The following is a 23,412-nucleotide window of genomic DNA, read 5'->3' as shown; positions in this document are numbered from 1 at the left end:
GAGTAGGTTTTATATGCTACAAGCCTCAACTGCCAAATGTTAGGCTTCGTGCATCTATTTATGCAAAACCATTTCGGACACACAACAAAGGAAATGAATGATAGTGCCTACAACTAAGCAATTACAGCATCTTTTTATTGACTATGGACTTTCAGTTTCAAAACCTGTTTCACCCAACTCAAGCTAGAAAGTAGCCCTAGACACCCACTAAAAATGCACCTGCAAGAACCTGCTCCACCTTTGGAGCACCTTCCTACAAAATGAAATTCAAATGTTCAACATACTGTACTCTTCAGCAATTTGATATTTCAATGAAGTATGTAGTATAAAAGATATTCCATATTTCTGTGAGAGAATGACCTGGTTCACACATATTAGTTCATGGTTTAGTATTATGTGTGAACTTGACCCAGTTCCTCAAATAAAATAAGCCATGGTTGGCCACCATTAACTATGTTTTAGAGCAAGGATGAGAAATCTCTGGCCCATGAGCCAATTAGGCCCAGTGTGTCCAGATTCTACGCCATTTCCTCCTAACCATGTCTATCTGCCCCACAACTGAAATCATATGCTATGTCCAGTATAAGGAAAGTATGTGGCTCCAATTGTTCCTTTGCAAATGGGGCTCACTGACAGCCCCAAGAGATCTGCAGAACAACTTGGATTCAAACCACACCTGATGTCTCCAGAGGAGAAATGTCCATGTGTAGATGCAGTATGAATGCAAACTTTGCCAGCAAATGGGACTTCAAAAGGGTTTGCTGTAACTGGTCCCACTTACCTGTCAAAGCTGGCACGTGAGAAGTGAGAGAATTGAGGAGCCAACCTGCCAGCCACATCCAGTTCTGCATCTCTAGTTTAGAGATGTGAACCAGGACAAATTTTTGACTATGGTTTAAGTGTGGTTGTTTGTTCCACATAAAGGTACAGAGACAGTAGTAAGAGTATAAATGATGTCACTGCTAGATCTCCCTAGTAACACGGTCCTTTCCCCCCAAACAATTCTTCCACCTCCAGATTTCTTAAAGCAACTTGCGTTATGGCAACTATTAATAAAATTGCATTCCTTAACAGAAATTTGTCTGCTCTGACCCACCATGACTTCACAGAAGAGTTGTGGAGTGGAGATAAAAATTTAAAGTGTTTATTTCTCATTACGACCAGCTTTCCGCACTTCATTCATTGTCTACTGTTTACAAAGCTTAAAAAGCCTGTTACTAACATTCTAAAGTCATGCCTGAGTGAGTGTGGGGCTTTAAAAATTATTTTAAAAGAAAACTACCAGAGAAAACTACCCTTGGGTTGTTTTGTTTTGATTATGCATTTTGTGGTGTTATATTCTGTTTTTATCCTGTGAACCACCCTGAGACCTGTGGGTATAGGGCAGTATACAAATTTAATAAATAATAGATAAATTTATCTTAAGATTCTGTCCACAAGCAGCCATTTTATGGATACTCTTCCCCTCCCCCAGTTAATTTTCTTTCTTCTCTGCTTCTATGATTCTATGGTTTCCTATCTAAATTACTATACATGTCTACTCAGAAGTAAACTCCAGTAAGTTTAGTGGGGCTTACAGCTTGGATATATTCTAAGCATATCAGAAAGTCCCAATTTTAAACAGGAAAGGGGGAGGAGGGACACTTCAGGCTACATTGGAAAGGATGAGATAGGTGAAGTAATGCCAGCAGCAGCAACTCAATGATTTCCCTTTGGACCAAAACCCGCCAACACACATACAAAGTCCTATTCTTCCTTCCAGAGGACAAGTGTCCAGTTCATGGAATCTTGCCTGTGAAAGAAAACTAGTCCCTCTTGTTTCTAACTCCAGTCCAAGAGTTATTTGCAAAAATGTTAAACTTTGTCTTTTCACTCAGATACATTTCATTCCTTGAGGAAGGAGGGCAGGATTTGTCCTAACCAAGGTAGGAGCAACGGAATTATGTGACAGAGCAACACTATGGGTGACTGGTGAGTAGGGGAATAAAGCAAAGCAGTGGAAGGAAAAGGTTAATCAACTACACTGCCAACGATTTTAATGGAGTAAGATTTCCACTCCAGCCAGCCAATGGAAGGAAGCATGGTGTCACAGCTGGGCAATGCCAGTAGACATTTTCTCAGGATATCAGGTAGAGCACAAAGCAGGCAAGGGGGCAGGGGGGAAACAAGTCAATGTTTGCCCAATCATCTGTTGGGACACCTGTGATTATGGTATTGTTTACTATGTTAATTTGGCTTAGCATTATCTGCAAACCAGGCCCAAGCTAGCTTAGCATTCTCATCTACATTCCCTGCTTCCATGTGCAAGTCTTTCTTGAGAGGGCAGTTCATAGACAGCAGGAACACCTGTGAGGAATGCAAACGGCTCGTATTTGCCACATAGTGGCCTGCTTTGACATGACCGTGCTTGATGGAGTTTTCCATAGAAGTGCTAACCCCTATGAGCAGTATGCAAATGCCAGTGGCATTCAGATGTTGGGCCCTCCAAATGTTGCCAAACTACAGCTCTCATTATCCTGGGCCATTGGCCATGCTTGCTTGGCTGATGGAAGTTGTAGTTCAACAACATCGGAAGGGTTCTAGTCCTTGGAGTCAGCATACACACATGCAGCAACATCTCACTATGGAGCTCATGGATTATGCTATCCTTCAGCAAACAAGGAAGAAATAAAGAAAAACACAAATGATATCTGCCACACCCAAAGAAACTGCAAGGCAAGCAACCCAACAATGCCATGCAACTTTTTTAAGGCAGCATTCTAAGGTATGTCTCACTCTAAAGTACAACTGATTTATTTTGGAAGTGAAGAAAGAGAAAGGCTAATACAAACTTCTATTATAAAACACAATGCAATGAGGGCTTTTTAAAACCTCTTACTACAATAGACAGACGCTGCCCTTCTCATAGCATTCTGAGCGGAAAGTGTACATTTTCAGCATGTTTAGAACTATAGAAACAAAAACAAAAAAATCCATAAAATGTGAATTAGAAAATAAGGAACTGTTATACCTTTTTCTAGAGATTTAACACTTTCATTAGGAGTCCTATGATATTCTTAACCTATGCTAGGTGTTCTGAAACTGCAATATGAATGTTTGGTTCACGTGATTTGGTTTTCCCCCCTCTTACAACTGATTTTAAAACTGTGGGATTTTTTAGGTTGAACTAACCTTAAACAGATCATATCAAACATGCACTCTAATAGAATGGAGAATGTGTGTTTCTGTCAGGCAGATGAGTACTGAACTACACTAAGGACAGCAGTTTACAGGGTTGCCATTATATGCCAACAGTTATTATGAAAACGATTAGTTCCCAGTGCTATGGTTTCCTCTTTTAGGGACATGTTAGTTCTAGCCAAGAACAGCGTGGGTTTGGGGTTTTTGTTGTTGTTTTTTAATGGAGGTTCAAATAATCAGAACCTGCTGAGGTGTGTTGCTTCTTCACAAAAATATTAATCCAATTTTAAATCACAATGAATGATGTTGTCAACATTCTTTACTTTAATGTACACTTGTGGTGAGGAACCACTGACCCAAGGCAAAGTTAAGCCTCCCAGGCTAGCAAGACCATTTCAGTCAAGCCACAGTTGCTGTATAGGAACTCAAGTTTGGAACAGGTAAAGGTCAAGCTGTGGTGAAAGGGGGGTGCAGGCAGTGCCTATCAGCAGTGCCTGCAAACCTCCATCCAGAGCACTTTGCAAGCACCAGTGATCAAAGCCATCAGATGATTAGCTGATCACTGACACAAAGCACTGCACCCACATCCATTAGATTCAATTTCAAACTATAGCAAAAGCAAGTCACCTGACACTGATGTCAGGTGACTGAAAGATGGGTGATCCCAGTCATCTAGCAAACTTGACCCACAGGAGCAGAGGAGATAAAGATTCATCTGGATCCAGTTCCCCATCCTTGATGTACATGAATAGCTTTCTTTGGCTCTTCACACACACTTGAAAAAACACTCTCATATTGGTTAGGATGTTTCTTTCATTCATGAAATGGTGGAAAGCATGAGCTTCCCAATACAGTGGTGCCTCGCAAGACGAAATTAATTCGTTCCGCAAGTCTTTTCGTCTTGCGAGTTTTTCGTCTTGCGAAGCACGGTTTCCCATAGGAATGCATTGAAAATCAATCAATGCGTTCCTATGGAAACCGCCTTCAGACCAGGTCTGGGGACAGTCTGTCCCCCGACCTCTTCTGAAGGCCGACGGGGGGCGAAAGTCTTTGCTTCCCCCCCCCCGCCTTCCTGGGAAAGCGGAGACTTCTCCGCTGTCCTGGGGCGATTTTAAAATGCTGGCGGGCGGCAGCGAAGCCTTCGCTGCCGCCCGCCAGCATTTTAAAAACCCCGGGACAGCGGAGGACTTCTCCGCTGTCCGGGGCGATCTTAAAAGGCTGGCGGGCGGCAGCGCTGCCGCCCGCCAGCATTTTAAAATCCCCCGGGAAGGCAGGCAGGGGGGACAAAGACTTTTGCCCCCCGCCCGCCTTCAGAAGAGGTCCAGAGGGCTCTCCAAGCTGCGGATAGCAGCCTGCTGCCCCGCGTGAGGGGCAGACATTCGCAGCTTGGGGAGCCCTGCAAGACTTCCCCTGCAGGGCTCCCCAAGCGGCGAATGTCTGCCCCGCGCGAGGGGCGCTCTGCTTAAGAGCGCCCCTCGCGCGGGGCAGCAGGCTGCTATCCGCAGCCTAGGCGGGAACTCTTCTGAAGGCTGTGGGGAGAAGGGCTTTTCTTCCCACCGCCAGCCTTCAGAACAGCCTTCTGAATGTTGGCGGTGGGGAGGAAAACCTTCCTCCCACCACAAGTCTTCAAGACAGGTCTGGGAACAGAGGAGAAGCGCTGCGCACCTTCCCCTCTGTTCCCGGACCTGTCCTGAAGGCTTGCGGTGGGAGGAGGGCTTTCCTCCCCACCGCCAACATTCAGAATGCTGTTCTGAATGTTGGCGGTGGGGAGGAAAAACCTTCCTCCCACCGCAAGCCCCGGGAACAGAGGAGAAGCGCTGCGCACCTTCCCCTCTGTTCCCGGACCTGTCCTGAAGGCTTGCGGTGGGAGGAGGGCTTTCCTCCCCACCGCCAACATTCAGAATGCTGTTCTGAATGTTGGCGGTGGGGAGGAAAAACCCTCCTCCCACCGCAAGCCCCAGGAACAGAGGAGAAGCCCTTCGCGCCTTGTCCTCTGTTCCCGGACCTCCCACCGCAAGCCTTAGGACAGGTCCAGGAACAGAGGAGAAGGCGCGCTGCGCTTCCCCGCTGTCCCCGGAGATTTCCCTATGGGCTTTCGTCTTGCGGAGCAAGCCCATAGGGAAATTCGTCTTGCGAAGCCGCTAAAAAATCGGAAAACCCTTTCGTCTTGCGGGTTTTTCGTTTAGCGAGGCATTCGTCTTGCGGGGCACCACTGTACTAAAAACCATCATACTGGAAATAAACTACAGCCCTATTTCCATCCGGCTTCAGTTCAGTATCAGCTAAAACTTAAACAACTAACTTTAAACACTAAATTTAGCTGTTATTTGTTGTTCTTGGCCTTTATTGGCATAAGTATATATGATTTGTATTATTTTATTGTTTAAAGTCATCCAAATACACTGATAACCCAAACACATAAAATATATAAGACTAGATAGCCACCACTGAATAAATCAGGCTGTTTTAATGCCAATTTAAAAAGTTCTGTTCCAGAAGTCCGTTCAACTTCCAAAACATTCGGAAACCAAAGCGAGGCTTCTGATTGCCTGCAGGAAGCTCCTGCAGCCAATCGGAAGCCGCGTCAAACATTTGGCTTCCAAAAAGAGTTCACAAACAGAACAGTTTGCATTCAGGAGCCAAAACGTTCAAGAACTAAGTTGTTCGAAAACCAAGGTACGACTGTATTTCCCAGGAAATATTCACTTCAGGTATCTGAGTGCAGGTTGAACTTGGAATAAGGGAATGGACAAATTTCAAATATATTTGGCACATCATTCAGATTTGTTATTTGGGTAGAATATTTAGTTGTTGCTTACACAACTGAGGATAGAATAATCCAATCCTAATTATATTTACTTGGAAGTCTTATGGTTGTCAATGGAGCTTAATTTTCAGAATGAAGTCTGATTAGTTACAATGCAATACAACACACAGGATCACATGAAAATAAACTTTTTGCAGTTTTGCTATTGTTTCTAGCATTCTATATTTCAATAAAATGAACTTAAACAACAAAAAGAGTCTCATTTCAAAATTCTAGCCATTCCTGTGCAATGTTGCATGACAAAGTAAAATATATTCAGTTTAGATTTCTGCAGTCTAACTGTTTCCAAGCAAAGCAGAAGGGTTAAAATTCTGCATTTCTCTTCAAATACAGTATTTAGCAGTTTCACAGTACTACCAAGGTCTATTTTGGACACAATCATATGAAAGAAAAATCACAGAAGCTAGATAAACAAGAAGTTGAAGTGCTCTCAGGAAATATTTCCCACCTCTGAACCCATCCAACACATCTCTTTCAAGAAATGTCACCTTTTTGATAGAAAATATGGTATGGGGCAAACTGGTTAAAGCACAGAAGCAATTCAAAATGTGGACCAAAGTTTCCTTTCAGGCTGTTTTTATTCAACCTATTTTTTAACAGACAAAGGTTAATCTTTAGGACTGCTGGTTTTCAGAAAAGTAAAAGTAAGATAGCAGAAAGTTCCTAAATAACCAAAACAAAATCTATTGCAGCATACGTTGACTAGGTAGTAGTCGTCCATCTTTTCAGACCCAGAATCTACATCTAGCCCACACAAGCATTTGGGGATGCAATAATTCTTTCTGTTGTAACCATGTATTTGCCTGGAGGCGGTTGGAGGATGGATGGCAGCTAACAGATTGAGGTTGAATCCTGACAAGACAGAAGTACTGTTTTGGGGGGACAGGAGGCAGGCAGGTGTGGAGGACTCCCTGGTCCTGAATGGGGTAACTGTGGACTCACAGCTGTCCATGGAGGAGCAGGTCAATTCTGTGTCCAGGACAGCTATTTACCAGCTCCATCTGGTACGCAGGCTGAGACCCTATCTGCCCGTAGGCTCTCACCAGAGTGGTGCGTGCTCTGGTTATCTCTCGCTTGGACTACTGCAATGCGCTCTATGTAGGACTACCTCTGAAGGTGACCTGGAAACTACAACTAATCCAGAATGCGGCAGCTAGACTGGTGACTGGGAGCGGCCACCAAGACCGCATAACACCAGTCTTGAAAGGCCTACATTGGCTCTCAGTATGTTTCCGAGCACAATTCAAAGTGTTGGTGCTGAACTTTAAAGCCCTAAATGACCTCGGTCCAGTATACCTGAAGGAGTGTCTCCACCCCCCATCGTTCTACCCGGAAACTGAGGTCCAACACTGAGGGCCTTCTGGCGGTTCCCTCACTGCGAGAAGCCAAGTTACAGGGAACCAGCCAGAGGGCCTTCTCAGTGATGGCACCCGCCCTGTGGAACGCCCTCCCAACAGATGTCAAAGAGAACAACAACTACCAGACTTTTAGAGGACATCTGAAGGCAGCCCTGTTAAGGAAGCTTTTAATGTTTGATGGGTTACTATATTTTAATATTTTGTTGGAAGCCGCCCAGAGTGGCTGAGGAAGTCCAGCCAGATGGGTGGGGTATAAATAATTTTTTTAAATATTTTTATTTATTTATTTGTTATTTCATGGTAGTGCTGTCATTGTTGCAACCAACAACCAGAGTCTACTTCATTAGATTTGTGAAACACTATCCTCAACTATACCAATTATATGTAATTGCCAGAGAGGAAAAGTTGTGAACAGTAGCGCCAAAAGGCCATGAAATGCAACTAATAACTATGGGTCACTTTCCTGTTTCATTACCATCCTGCAACTCTGACTGCTTTACAGGCAGTCCACTGTTTACACGGGGGTTACATTCTGAGGCACTGCACCCGTTGCGTATAACTGAAACCTATTGACAAAGCCTGCAAACAACCCGTTCCACCTCACCCTTTTAATGACATCTTTATGACGTTTCCGGGTCATTTCTGGATTCTACAATGCGCATATACATGGTAGCGCACATGTAAAACATGCCCCTTTCCCTAATCACCACCAACCTCATTTCAGAAAGCAGGGAAGCTCAGAAAAGGGCAGGTTCATGTGAGACACTAAATGTGCCCCAAGTGAACACCAGTTATCAGAAAGTGAGTTACTGCCACTGGTGGTGACTAGGATCTGCCTCCAGGCGATTAGATGCCAAGTCAGAACCAAAAATTTACATTACACTTCTCAGCATGAGTTTATTCCTTTAAAAGTTAAATCTACTGGATATGTTCAATTCAGTGCTAACCAAACTAAGTTAGAGCTAGTACTTTATACCAGATGACTCCTGCTTTGTTGTGCAGAGAGCTCTGCAGTCAATACCTTTTTTGCAAATCAAGTCCCAGTAAATTAAGAAAGTGACTAGTATGCAGACAGTCCATGCATGCAAGTCTTTATCAACAGGAGATAACAGCTCCTTCCAAAGACACTGCCCTTTACAAGAGGCTGAGACTCAGAGAAAGCTATGAACCAAACCCTAACTAGTTGCCTGCAGTAGCTGCTGCTGCCTTAAGAGAAAATAGCCTGGAAACTACTTTTATAAGGGGCTTATTCAAAGGCTGTACAAGACTGCTTATGATTACCTGGTGAATTGAAACTAGTACAAATGACCCATAACTTCTCATGTTCTTGGGATGAGTTCAAGCAAAGTCCTGCACATTATTCTTTAAGGGGAGAAAGATATGGATGTTCAACAGCAAAACCTCAGAAAGTTCTGTTTTGCCTTTGGTCATTTAGGATCTATGAACAGAAACCAGATTCGAGCATCTCCTATGCAAATAACATGATTTTTCAGTATGTTCCTCTGAAGTTACACCAAAACAAAGCAGAAGCCTATTGCTTCTCTCTCAAGTTTTTTTTTTTAAGTTCCCCAATCATAGAGCAATGAGAGGTTACTTGTATTTTCTAGACCCCCCCCAAAAAAAACTTCTTTTTTACATCAACTATAAATTGACTGCTAAGCTCCTAATGAAGGGCTAATCAGGAAACTATTAACTTATCAGCAAGCTTCTTGCATATACATTCAACTCAGCATGGAAATTTGATAAGAACTCCTGGTCCTACTCTTACATCTCTAGGGCTACTACATATCTGACAACTAAGGATAATACCATGCATTTCATAAAGTGGGCTCTGGTATATAAAAGCCTATGGGACAACAGGTTTTACTGTGCAATTATATGTCTTACAGTCAAATGTGTTCAGAATTACAGCAGGACTAGCTCTGGTGGGCTGCCTAACAAGCTTACCTGGTGGTTTGAGCCATTTAAACATTTATCACAATGCCCAGCAGCACCTGATGTAGTGCTGAGCGTCTATTGCAACTTTAGTCTTTCAGGTGTCACAACTAAGTAAATTTTGCTGCTCCCTTGCAAAACAAATGCTTTAACACTAAATATAACTTAGTAAGTAAAAGTTTGTTCTTCAATCATCCACATACTACAGATGAATTGTCATTGTGATCCAAAACTCAGTGTTTTATTTTATTTGGAGGGATGCTTCACCTACAATATCGCTCTGATTATTTATGCAGCTACTAGTTTGATTTTATACACCTAGAGTATTGAATGCTTCCAATTCCTACAACATACTTAGAAATATGTTTTCTACAGGGTCTAGTATAAACTTTTGCATTAGTATTGATCAGTGATAAATGAGATTGGTTTAGGAAAGTCTGTCAAACATATTATTTCTAGTGACTTGTTAACAATTAGTCTGCCCCCATCCGCAAACTGTTTAGCTTTTGTTTGGATGACATGATAGTACTGATGATACTAATGATGTAAAAAGCTTTAAAAAGCAGTCTTAAGTGTGTGAAACACACTGGGACACCACCATTTGGAAGTAGATACACTATTTACGGTGCCACAATTGAATAGTGTTGTGAAGCACTATTTTAATCATATTTACTTGGCATTAAGGCACCACTGATTTCACTGGCACTTACTTCGATATGTGAGTTTTCAGGGATTGCAACTTAGTATTCTTCTGTATTGTTTAATAGTTACCTTACAATTGCTAAAATCCAGCGATACATGCATGCACACTGAAATAAGGACATCAAGAGCTACACTCTATAAAACTAGCTTACATTTTTTAACTCCCTACATTAGAAAACAGTAAGGAACACTGGACATTAAATTGCTTATAAAAATATTATAATTCTGCCAGAACTACTTGCTCTATTTCCAAATGCCTGTAGTCCAAAACTAAAGCTTCACTGCTTATTACCACCATTTCTGCTGGGCTCCCAGGTCAAAGGTATTCATCACTGGGGAAATGGTCTCTAGGCTCAACTGCTTGCTATGAAAAAAGACAAGAACCCTCTGCCACCTCTCCCCAGTGCTCCTGATCCCAAGGACAATGGCATGGTATTCCTGCTATGTGGTGAAAGCGACAGGAGAAGTAAAGAGGAGTACAGAGATTGGTCTCCTCCACTATCCACTTTACCTGCAGTCTTAACTCTCCTGACATGAAGGGAACTACCAGCATTGGTGCCAAAGCAGTGAGAAAGAAAAAGATGAACTATTCCTTATACACAAGGTTGGTAAATGCACTACAGCCCATTTTGTGTGTGTGTGTGTGTGTGTGTGTGTGTGTGTGTGTGTTGCCAGTGGTACAATAGTAACTAATAGTTTACAGTAGCTTTCTATTCCCATCTTTCACAGAGAAAGCTAAAACGTATACTAAATAACTTATACTTTGCAGTCATCTAAATTTTCCCATTTTGTTCTACCTTTTCCAGCTCATTCTTATGAATTTTGCAGCTGGGATATACTGTTTCCAATAACCTCTGAAACAAACTGATATCAAAAGAATGATTGAAGTGAATTGTTCTAAATTAGGCACACATACACCAAATTAAGTATGAAATACAAATCATACTTCAGTCATTTGAAAGTATGCTTATTTGTCAGAAGAAAAACACAACTTTGAACATGACTGAGTATAATGCTATACATTTTGAAGATCAGAATAATAATTCTAGTTAGGTACACAGACAGAGAAATAAGCATACAACAAGAAGTTTAATGCACAAACAGAAAAGTAAGGCTAATGAGATTAACGACAAGGATTTATGATACTGGAATTAATACATCTCAAAGGTAAGGGGTTTCTGTGTTTTTCAAACAGGAGATCCTACTCCATTCCAAAATCGATTTGAAACTGAGGAACAGTTCAAAAGCACATAGGTGCAGTAAAAAAATTCCATGAAGCCCTTGAGTATGCTTAAAGCACCTATTTGGGTCCTGACATAGAATCTGAATAGCTGTGTACCTGCAAAGCTATTCTGAATGTACACTGCACACATTTAGTTTTGCCTGTTGCTGCAAAGTAGCCAAGATGACAGAAACAAATTGTTTCTGTAAAATGATAGTCTGTAAAATCAGTCACATACCAAACAGAAGCAGCAGATTTAAAATGCAGGTCCGTTACCTACTTTCTGCCTCATTTCCCAACATCAGCACTGTATGTATCTGGATGATACAGTATTCCAATTTTTACTCAAGAGTTCTTTACATACCTAACCTTCAGAAAGACAACTGAAATGCAACCTTATAGGTTTACACTAACTAAAATTCTCAAATGTGTATTTCATTTCACAAAACACAACTAAATTAAAACATATACTGTAGGTTTAATAAGAGCTTTCATAACACAATGCACTTCTTTATGGATATGGCATACAGTAGTTGTGTTCTCTCTCAATGCAGCACATGCTTGTGTTGTGTTCTAACCTGCTTTCAGCTGAGCTCATACAGGACCACACAACTTTGTTATAATCAAATAATGAAAAGACATCTCCTTCCACTCAATATGAAAGCTATTAATAATACTATAGCAAAACTCATTTGTTTGAGGAAAGGGGGAAGCACCGTATTCCGGAGTTCTGATAGCAGTCAATACAGGCAATGTGGGAATTCTAAGCAATAATACTGCTGTTCAGCATACACACAGAAAAGCTGCACAAATTGCCAACTTTATTCTTATGGCAATGACATATCTAGAAATGTTTCTATTTATCAACAGTCTTTTTTCTCCAACATTAATATCTCCATATACTCTAATGATTTCAGCATTAATATGAAGTATTCTACAACTATATATGCTTTTAAACTTGTATTAAATATGTTTTAAGGCATCAAAACAAGAACACAGAAATAAGGCAGCTAGGGCTTCTATTAGCTAGAAAAAGATGCAGCACTGTGACGCAGCATTATAGGGGGGAAGACCACTAGTTTGTTTCCAAAATGAGGTTTACTACCATACAACATGTTAGTATATTTTAAATTACTTCTCTGTATGTCCATATTCTGAACACATAAAGTAAGAGTAACTATATTTCCACATTCTAAATATGAAGTAATGTATCTGTACAATCCAACCTCTAGATAAAGTACTTCTGGAGATTAAATTTGACTAGCCCTGGTTGCAGTATGCTGAATATACTTAGCATTTCTTCAAACACAGCTAAATTAACGTTACACTTAACATCTCCAGTTGACTAGTATTTCACTGAGGATTCAATCAAAATAGGCATTATAGATCATTTATTACTAGTCAATAATTACCTTTTTAAAGGAGGTAACAAGCCTAGTAAACAAACCAAGTAACCATTACAAGACACTAAGATTTGTCTAGTATACTTCTCAAATAAGGTAGGAAGATATGTGATAGCTTACCAATATTATAAAAGAACAAAACAACTAAAATATGCTTACTGGTTATTAAGAGTAATGCAATTCTCATAGGCAAAGGAATCATTCACTGAACACAACTACATAAAGGATGCAATCTTGAGCATATTCACTGTAATCCTAACCCCTGTAATCTGGGAGTAAACTCCATTTAGTTCAATAAGACTTCTGAGTAGACATGGTTAGGAATCTCAAAATAGGACTTACTTCTGAGTAAATATGTGCAAGATTGCACTGACTTTTAAGCACAGGCATGTCCACTCAAAAATTAAAACTACTCTTACAGTGTGCATAGGGTTGCAGGCTTTAAGATTTAACTACATAGCTTCGTTCTGTCTAAGAGAATGACCTGACATGAATCTAAATACCACTCTGTAGCATAGTATGCAGAAACGAGTATATACTGCATTACCTATGTAGTATTTGCTTTTTGGCCAGAGATTCTAATTCTGCTTACCAGTACAATGGAACCTGTTGATTTTCAGGTAAGTGCAATATCCCAATAAATGGTGTAATTAATGCTGCTTCATTTGAAATCAAGTTCCTAAACTTACTACAGTGCTCATAAGGAGAGTGGATTCAAGAAAAAACATTGCTCAGCACCAAATGCTTAAAACAGCTTTCTGAATTATGCTAAACCAACCAGTATTCAAACTAAAAGACAAGAAAATGAAAACAACTTGTTATGCATCAAATAATATCAGCCATTTCCCCCGACTTCATATATGAAGTAGTGCTAACAAGTTCAATGTACAAAACTGGCTACCATCATTAATCACAACGCCCAGATATGTGGCTGAAGAGCTCCTCTCCTCTAATAAAGTAAGTTACGAACTACTGCACTGTTTGATTACTTACTCCCCATACCTATACCTTCAGAAAAGCAATACCAGTACTTGCATTCTACAGTGATTTAGTTCCCTGAACTTCTAAAACAACCAGTAAACGTTTGTTACCAAATGAACACCTGTAACTTGCATCCATAATTTCTAAGGAGTTCTAGAGTTCTAACTAGCTGGCTTATCTGAACCTCAAGAAATATCATATTAAAATACAGACAGAAGAGTTAAGAATAGTTGTACTCATCCTCACACATGCAGAGAGACTATATGGGAATTTCAGACATTTTGGTCTCAAAGCAAGGAAGTAGAAGATGCAAAAGAAAAAGGTGGCTCCATAGTTTCTCAAGGCAAATCAGGTGAACTATTTAACAAAATGTCAAGACAAACATTATTCGCCAATTAATATTACGACTCTTGATCAAACAGAAATGTTGGCATTTAAGAACGCTTTGTGGTTATGAAAGAAATGGTGGAGGAAACAAACTATCCATCATAATACTGCTCAGAGCAAAAAAAAAAAATTCAAGACTGAATGCCTCATCTTTAAAAAGCAAGATTTTACAAAAATCAGGACTCTACATGCACAAAAATGTAGATAACAGTTGTGTAATGATTTACACTATAACTAGAGTTTAGGATTGTTGGTGTTTTTTTTAACAAAGGTTTCATTTGCTGCAGAACAGTGAAACGGGCAAGCAAGTAACACAGACATGCTTATAGCCTCTTCAATGAAAGGGCAGCAGCAGCAATTAAACACCCAATGTGATTAATGCAGCAAGGTGCAGAGAAAAGTAGGTACACAGAAAGGCAAAAAGAGAGAGTATAAGAAGGGTACTAGACAACAGACTGTGCAAAACATGGGGACATTCAAGAGGAAAGGGAAGGGACCCATATGCAGTGAGGTAAAAGCAAGAGAGACTGACCTGTGCCATCGCTTGCAGAGACAGAGAGCGCCGGTGAGGAGAGTTTAGGCCTCTTGGCTGAAGGCGGGCCCGACTCCACCACATTCTCGGCCATTTTTAATTCTTTTTAGACAAACAGAGCCCAAATTAAAGATGGGGTTCGTCAAAGTCGTCAGCCTTCTTCTTGGATCCGGAATCAACCGAACAACAGTAAGAGAAGGAACTGAAGAAGAAAGGGACAAAGTTCCTCTTTTTCTGCCCCTCGGGATCTATCTCTGCTGGGTAGCAGCGACTAAGGGGGAACAGAGATGGGAAATAGGGTGTGGAAGCAGTCTTTCCTCCGGCCCACAGGGAAAAACAAGGATGAAAAGAACGGAACAAACCCTTCTCCAAACACAAATATGCGGGGTTGGTGGGTTTACAAATCGAATTAAATCCGGCTGTGGGGCTGCTGGTGCTTCCTCGCCGCCGCCAACACCACCATCTTCATCCTCCGGGGGGTCGTCGTCTTCTCCTCCTCCTGCTGCCTCTTCGCCGCCGCCATCAACCTCTTCCTCCTCGGCGTCGTCCTCCTCCTCCTCATCGCCACAAGGAGGCGGGCGAAGGAGGAGAGGAGAAAAAAAGGAGAAAGAATCTCTCTCCTCTGCTCGCAGTTCCTTCCCTCTCCTTCCAAAAACCAGCTTGCAATGCGGGGGGGGGGGGGAGAGAAATGCCCACTGCTAGTGAAAAAGGGACTGGGGAAGGGGGTCACAGACGGAGCGTGTCGAGGGTCCCCAACTCCCCCTGCGCCTTTCTCGCCAGTCACTAATGGCTGCAGAAAGGGGAGCCGTAAGGAGCAGGAGGAGGAGGATGAAGCTAAGTCCCAGGAGTCTCCGCTTCACATCTTGTTGTGCAGGAACAAGGAGGCGGAGGAGGGGTTGTTGTCCCGATGGAGGCAGCAGAGATCCCGGGATGGGGGCTGGAGAGGGTGGGCTTCAGGACTCGCACCCCGCGCCCCCACCTTTTCTTCCTTTCTTTCTCTGTAGCAGGGTGCCCCCCTTCTGGTCAGATGGAGGGATCGATCCCAGAGCAGGAGGAGGAGAAAGCAGCGGCGGCGGCGGCGGCCCCTCCCCCCCTTCTCTCTGCCTCTTCCCCCTCCCTGGGGGATAAGGATGGTTGCGAGCGCTTGGTCTGCGGAGAGGAGAAGACTCTCCTCGGAACCGAAGACGCGATGCCTCAGGCGTTTCTGGAGCGGCTCCGTCTCATGTCCGCCATGTAGGACCTGGGGAAGAGGGAAGGGGGGGCGCAGAGAAAAGAAACAGCTTTCCAAACCGGAGCCAGGCGGCCTCCTGACCCCGCGAACGGGCTCAGTAGCCAGGAGAGGCTGTGGGTGGGGTCCACCCGGGGTCCCGAGTCACTAGCCGAAGCCGGGAGTGCGTACTCCCCTACTGGCTGCGAGGCTGGTGTAGGGGGTGTATCACGGAGGTTTCGGGTTCCCTCAGGTCTGGCCGGCCAGGGGCCCTGAGCGGCTGTCGGTCTCTGTCGTTGCTTTTCCACCTCCCAGGCTCTACCCGCCCAGCTCGGTCCCTCTCGTTCGCTCCCTCCCCTCAGTCGCTCACACACAAACAAAATGGCGGCTGTTGTTTCTTCACTCTCCCGATTCCTCAGAGGGAAGCGAGCGGCGGCGGCCGGAAATGAGCCAAGAGAAAAAAGGGGCGTGGCCAGAAAAAGGAGAGGCGGGGACGCACGCAGCTCGCACACACAATGGAACGCGGAGGGCCGAGGAGGGGGAGAACCCGAGGCGGGGTCAGCTGCGGTCACGAGACTTGCTCAGCCACTCGCCTTGCGCTCCCGGAGCGATCCCTTCCGCAAACTCTCTCGCCTCCGCCTCTTAAAGGGGAAGGAGAAGCTGCTCGCCCGCTTCCCCCCGCCTTTACTTATGTTTTCTGTCGGCCAAAATAGACCGCGAGGTTGCTGCTTGGGACAGGCCTATTGTAATGGGGGAAGGGGGGCGCTGAGCTTGTGTACTCTGGACCTGGTATTGCCCACGGTACGCATCGGAAGCCCTCCGTAGGAAGACAGGCCCTGATCCTCACTTCCCTCCTTTGCTGCTGCAAAGACAGCGGCCCGGAGTCACAACCGAGGGGTGGTTTGGTGGGGGGGGGGCGGAAGAGAGCAGGGTTTGGCCGGCCTTCTAGCTTCTCGTGTACGGTGCAGGCACACACACACACCGATGTGATGAGGACGACGACTCAGGGTGTACGTGCACATATAGACATAGGACATGAGCCGTAACCTGTGATAGTATGAGAACAAAATCATCACACAGCCTCAAGGTGGTGGCGCAGAGGTCTTTTTATCAAGCGATCTTGCACAATTGCATTTTCCTGCCAACATCCATGTCTGTTCCTCGTAAAGAAGGAAAATTCACTGCGGGGGGAGGGCTTTATTACGCGAAAAGACGTGGGGTAGCATTGTGCTGGGACTGATACGTATTCCCTGTAATGCCGCGAGTCTGGTTTATAACGCTACGCCTATGTTTTTATCGTGATTTGCCACCGCGCTCTTTCGTACAAGAATCCATAATGCTCTCTTAAGGCAGGGGGGGGGGTCACAGTAAAGTAATGTATAGACTAGGAGAGCCTTCCGTCGTTCGGTATGTTGTGTGTATACACTTGAGCCTTTCTCTGCAGACCCCCGGGATAAACAGCAGCACCTTCCTCACATATTCATTCCTTTGTAAAACGTAGAGAAGCGAGAGGGTTCCGTGTTCTTTCCTTTCCCTCTTCGTAGGAGAGGTGAACAATCAGTTCACAAGACCACTGGACACATGGCTTGCTTCTTCTAGCTTGGTTTTTTATAAGTGCCTGTAGGAAACGCCTCACCTGAGCAGCGCACATACTGTAATATTGAATGCCTGCTACGTTTACTTTTCCAAGGGTTTTCTGGTCTGTGCTTGCGACAGACAGTTCTGTTAGTCCGTTCATCACAAGAATTGTTTTATTAAGGTTAAAAGGACAGAGCAAATCAGAGCATTCCACCACTTGTGTGAATTGGTCTTTATATGACACTTGTAGTGGACTGGACTACTGAAAGTGATCCATAAGATTACTTACGATATGGTGACATAGAAGGGGTGTAAAATCCAGGCAACTGTGGCCCGGACCTAGTTGCTGAAAAGGACAGGAAGGTACGTCTCTCCTCGGGTATGTGCTACTACACAGAACACCGAAGGACAGCAGGATTGTGGAACACCACTGCTGTCTCTTGCTCCTTTTGTCTGTGCTTCTTTCCCCATCCCAGTTATTTCTCTCAAGCCTATTTTCAGTGAAGCTTAACTTACGTTGCTCTCAAACTTTGATGGAGATGTGTGAGCAGCACAAGCAGGAGCCAGGAAATCATCTTCAGTAAGAGGGAAGATACAGAGACAAACCCAAGCAAGAATACTGACACATCACTCCCTTTCGGTCTAGTCCTAGTACAGCTTGCAGTTCCTAAATTTTCTGTTTATTTTCATGTCTCTGCTGCTTTTCCACAGTGGACTGTGCCCAAAGCAGCTCACAATAAGCAACAGATAACAGAAAAGACCATTAAAACAATTCATTACAAAACATAACAAATTTAAATAAGGGGGAAATGAACCATTCTTCCTCAAATTATTTTGCATGCAAAAAATAATGTCCATCTTCATAGGCAGTTCCTGAAATGTGTTTGTGGGTGTACCAAATAGAAAGATTTGAGAAAACTTATCTCCTGCCAAAGTCCTATGCTCTTCTGAAGAAGGTCGGGATATCAGAGAGTTTTGTAAAAAGTATTTGCGCCCTTGGTAATGCTTCACTGTCTGTGAAGCATTCAACTGATCTCATCATTAGGAAAAAAATAATACCTGGTCTGCTTCACCCAAACGGCACAAAGCTTTAGCACACTAGACAGGAAAACAGTGGTATGTTATGACAAAGTAAAAGAATACTACCATACCTGGGCTTGGGGTGGGGATGGGGAACTAGTGCCCTCCAGATGTTGTCACTATCATGGCCAATATCCAAGGATAATGGAAGCTGTACCAGCAATGTCTGGAGGGCCTCAGGATTTCTGTTTGACTCCAAGGCTGTGGCAATGGGGGGAGCAAGGTCCTCTTGGGGTTTTGATGCTGTGAACCCCTCCATCTCATGCTCAGGTTGTATAAATATATCATAAAGACACCATAGTCTCTGCTTTGCCTTGCTACCAAAATGAAACACGAACCCTGGGTAAGCGCCTGGAACCCCTGGAATCTCGTAGTGCTCAGAGATTGGGGTGGCGTGCGACAATTTTAAAACTTAACTTTTGAATGTTTTTTGAGTGTGGTGGTAATTTTTTATTGGTTTTCATGTTTGAGGTTTTTTTTTTACTTACAATCAAGCAGTGTATACATCTTATGAAATAAATAAAAATAATAAATTATGTGTAGTGAATAGGCTGGAACATCACACCTCAAGTAAAATTTATGAACTAATAAATCACCGTTAAACTTCAAGGGGGGGGCAGAATCTGTCTTACCAGGTCTAGTGCTATTCAATATTTTAATTCATTACTTAAAAGAAGGGAAATGCATCTAATTTATACATGCAACAGAACAAAATATGTGAATTTATTGAATAACTCTACACTGAATCAGTCTAAATGTATGTTTTTTCCTCAGCCTCCCTTGCAGTCGTCCCCCCCCCCCCACCGGCCTGGGATAAACTCCAGAAGGTGAAATGGCAATGGAATGGTAGATACTAGGAAGAGGGGTTTGGGGAATCTGTGTATATTATCATGAGCAGCTTCTATCACCAAAGTATTGCACTCTCCCAAAATGTTTAGAGGTACCAAGGCTCCATCTCTCTCTGTAGCAGTGCCTCTGTGCCACCCATGTTTGCTTAGTTATGTCCCACCTCAGTTATGCCTACCTACCTGTCCTCCCAGTTCTAATTTATACACCCAGATACAGCATCTTGCTCCCAATCTAGGTGAATTATGGTTGATAATCTAGTTTTACGGCCTGTCAGTTGGTTGGGACTGATTCTGTTGTTGCTGCAACCTGCTACATCTAAGCTTTGCTGTGCTGACTCCCAGCTTGTTTGACCTCAACCCTGCCAATGGTCACAACTTGAAGGAAATGGTGAGATCCACATCTAAAAAGAGGCAAGGTTTGGGAAGGTTCAAGTGTAGAGCAGAGAATCCTGCTTGTGCCCAGAGTTTGGCCTTGAGGTCTCCTTCTGTCCATTATTCTTCATTAATCGATTCCAATATTTCTAAAGCATCATCTTAACAGTATCTATCAATCTGCTTCCAGTGAAATCTCTAGAATCTTTTGAAAAACAAATTTAAAATAAAAAGACTGGTGTATTATTGTGTTCATTTAGAGATTATACCTATGTGGTACTACTCTCCAGTGGTTCATTCCTATCTGGAAAATTGGTCACAGAAGGTGGTGCTGGGAGATTGCTTGCCTATCCCATGTCTTCTGGCATGTTACGTACTGTACTTCAGAGTTCCATCTTGTTTCCCTTGTTTTTTAACATCTATGTCAGTGGTTCCCAAACGTTTCTCACTGTGGACCACTTGAAAATTACTGAGGGTCTTGGTAGACCACTTAATGGCTCTCCTGCTTGTTGTGGCAATTGTAATTAACAGATGCTGTATGATTTTTAAAATGTATTTTTACTGCTTCTTTTAATTCTTATATTGTATGTTATTGTATTATAATTTGTAATAAAATAAAATCCAATATAATAAATAAAAGAAGTGCTAAAAATACAAGAAATAAAAATACAGTTAAATTCAATGTGAATATTTAATGCTGTGGATATGCCTGTCCTGCTAAACTTCTGCATCCAAGCACCCCATTAACTTTGCTCTTAATCTTCTCTGTTCCTTTCAAGGCCACATTTTAGCAATTCCTGCGTAAGTGGATATCTAGCTAAAGGGAGATTTATCCTCTTCACATTTTTTGTTATGTCTGTTAGACTGCAAGCCTGTTAACCTGCACGTCAGACCAACTGGGCAGCTGTGTAACAGACGTGTAATCTTTCAAGGGAAAACCATTCTGATATCTACCTTCTGATAAATTCTACAGGAAAAGGACATAGGAGAAGCTGTTTCCCAGGAACCCAGTTGCATATTTGACTCCTGCTGCTAATGGAAAGCTGTGCCTCCACCATCCACTGACACCACTCCAAAGAGACAAGAAACATCCTTGCAATGTTTGGATGCTCAAAAGCTAGGAACAGTGTGTCGCTACCACAATTCAATGCAGCCCTGAAATCAAACTTCATTAAGACTCCATGACAACCACCACTTGGTTAGTAATCCAGCCAGGCAGCACTTTGGATCCCACAACCAATGTCTGACTGAGCAACAGGACAGTCTCAAATTCAGCCTTTCAGATACATTTGCAAAATTTACTAAGATAGGATTTATACTGATCTTTCTGCCTCTACATATAAAACTAAGAAAAATGTTTAAAGGAGCCTACCCTGCTCCACTTTTTTTAAAGTTTCTCTCACCAACCAAAACACAGCATTCTCCACCCTTGTGTGTTCAGGGCGCAGGTGCAGGGAAAAGAAAAAAAGGCATAAAGTTCCTCATGGGTTTTGAAAAGACACCACCTTTATTGGTTAATGGGCATCAACAATAGTATGGCACGGGGCTAATTCCTGGACAAGGCTCCATGCTCAAACCATCTGCTGTGAGTCAGTCTCCTTAACGGCCCACATCAGTGTGGACTGGTCTGCTTACAGCAACCTGGGAGCACAGCAACCTAACAGCCCCCTCAGCTGCTGGGGCCATGGACAGAATGCAGCACCCTTAGATTTCCCAAGAGATACTGCCATTGGCTTCCGCATAGTAGGCCTTCCCACACACCAATGCGGCCAAGTGTCACTCCTGCACCCACAAAAGGGGAGAGATCATTTACTCCTGCCTGCACAGGGGCACAAATTGCAGCCCCTTGTTAAGTCAGGAAGTGCATCAAGGGATAACACCAAACCAGTGCTGAAACACTGACATGGCTCCATCTTCCCTTCCCCCAGTCAGATTGTCCCACACAAATGCCGGACTTAGACATTGCTAGGGGAGTAGAGAAAAAAGTCATAGAGGAGGGACAGTTGCCCCTCTGACACAAAATATAAAACAGCAGTTGGATTTCTCTAGTCAAGAAACAAGCAGAAAAACTAAAGTAGAGTCAGTTTGAACATGTATGACCCCATGGCACGTCATACTCAAGTAATGACTGGAAATATGTAGTTAATTGTTAATTATTCATTTTATTATAATTACTTGCAGTATATTTTATGGGTTAACAACTGCATTGTAAGAGAGAAACATTTGGTAGAACAATATCCTGCTGCAGATATTTTGAATTAGAATATACATCATAATCTAGTCCTGTGTTTAATTATGCTTTTAAAATGTTATGTTCCTTCTTAAATATGTGTTTTATGTATGTATCTTTGTATGTTACCCATGAAAACTGACACTTTAATGGGGGTATAAACTGAGATCTGTATTATTTTTTAAGTTATGCTACTTACAGACTTCATTGTTCTTTTTCCTCCCCCCCCCCCTTTATCTTTATTGCTGTCCATAGACCCACAAAACAGTTTTAAAACAAGATACAGTTAAGACAACCAAACAACAGGCGAAAGAGACCGAGGTAGTCGTTTTGTTATGTCTAGAGCGTGATCGTCTTTTTTTCTTACGACCTCCGAAAGAAACTTTGCCACGGTCAGTGTAATATCATTTGACCTATCCTCCAGAAGGTATTTAATATGGGAGGCTTTGCATTTTCCCGATATTGTTCTAAGGAATTTGTACCTTAACCTTAAAAAAAACCGTGAGATCAGCATTTGTGCTAAAATTCCTCAGTACAGAGGGTAATTTATCTGACTTACTAATTTTAGTTACTAATTTTATAAGTTTAAATAAAACCTACCATTTGTGTGTGTGTACACTTATACGTACAAGCAATAACATATAAAATTGAAGTTAAGAGAAATCCAGGCCTATTGTTAAAGACTAGAGGAGTGCTACTCAAGCTCCCCCTCCTCACACATAGCATAATTATCACAATTTTCCTTTGTACATAATATAAACACTCAAATACATAACTTAGTGCAGACAGGAATCACCCCATGGACAAAATATATGCTGCGGACCAAACTCTCAAGGAACCCATTCACCTCACCTTGCTCTTTTTTTTACTGTATTTAAATCCTCTCCTATCATAGTAGGATGTGGTCTTCATAATACCACATCAGCAGTCATGCCAGTGAATTAATTTCTTTATACTTTTATTTAGACCATTTATATACCACTTAACAGATAAAAGCAACAAGTATTACAAAAATGCATAGCAGCAGTGTTTTTTTCAAAAGGTCCATTTAAAAAACAAATGTTAGAAATGTGGCACTTACTGTAACAACTTCATGGTGAGTACCGACACCATTTTTTCATTATTATTTTTTAAGCATTGCATAATAACATATACAACTGTAGAATTAATAATTACTAATAAATTTAGACCAATATCAAGTCCTTTTCTTTCTAACATATCTCCCCTCTCAGCCTCCTGGCTCTTACCCAGGACACAGACAAACTCACAACTCAGTCACAAAATATCAAAAAGAAGGATTCTGCAAAACTGCTGACATCACACTAATCTCTTACTCTAGACGTACTTTTTTATGGGCAAGCACCAAGGTGAATGGAGCTTCCTCATCCTATGTCCCATTCAACAGTTAGCTGCCCTCTCCACAGCTAGTCCCAGGTTATGGCAGCTTTGATTAGTTTCTCAGTGAGTTCCAAAGATGGAGAAAATAACATTCCTCCACACACAGTTCTTTCTGTTGTTTTTTGCCCTTTTCTCCAGCTGCTCTTTTATGCTCCTACGGAGGGGCTTTCAT

At 42.5% G+C, this 23,412-nt stretch overlaps 1 protein-coding gene and 1 long non-coding RNA gene across 2 annotated transcripts in view; one reads left to right on the top strand and one right to left on the bottom strand.

Annotated features, from left to right (window-relative positions):
* EP300 (EP300 lysine acetyltransferase) overlaps positions 1-18,658 on the bottom strand; it is a 79,462-nt gene extending 60,804 nt beyond the window's left edge. Inside the window, exon 1 of the mRNA XM_083701747.1 lies at positions 14,528-18,658. Coding sequence (XP_083557873.1) covers positions 14,528-14,621 — 94 coding nt within the window. The 5' untranslated portion in view covers positions 14,622-18,658. The remainder of the gene's footprint in view (positions 1-14,527) is intronic.
* On the top strand, positions 15,647-22,034 carry LOC310826668. The gene is made up of 2 exons (XR_014555917.1): positions 15,647-15,760; positions 20,476-22,034. It is a non-coding gene; the product is annotated as an uncharacterized lncRNA (long non-coding RNA).
* The last annotated feature ends 1,378 nt before the right edge of the window (positions 22,035-23,412 follow it).

The sequence above is a fragment of the Podarcis gaigeae genome, assembly GCF_964106915.1.
Source record: "Podarcis gaigeae genome assembly, chromosome: 10".
In the NCBI taxonomy this organism is placed as follows: Eukaryota; Metazoa; Chordata; class Lepidosauria; order Squamata; family Lacertidae; genus Podarcis; species Podarcis gaigeae.
The sequence above is the reverse complement of the archived record's forward strand: the minus strand, read 5'-3'. Positions and strand labels throughout refer to the sequence as shown.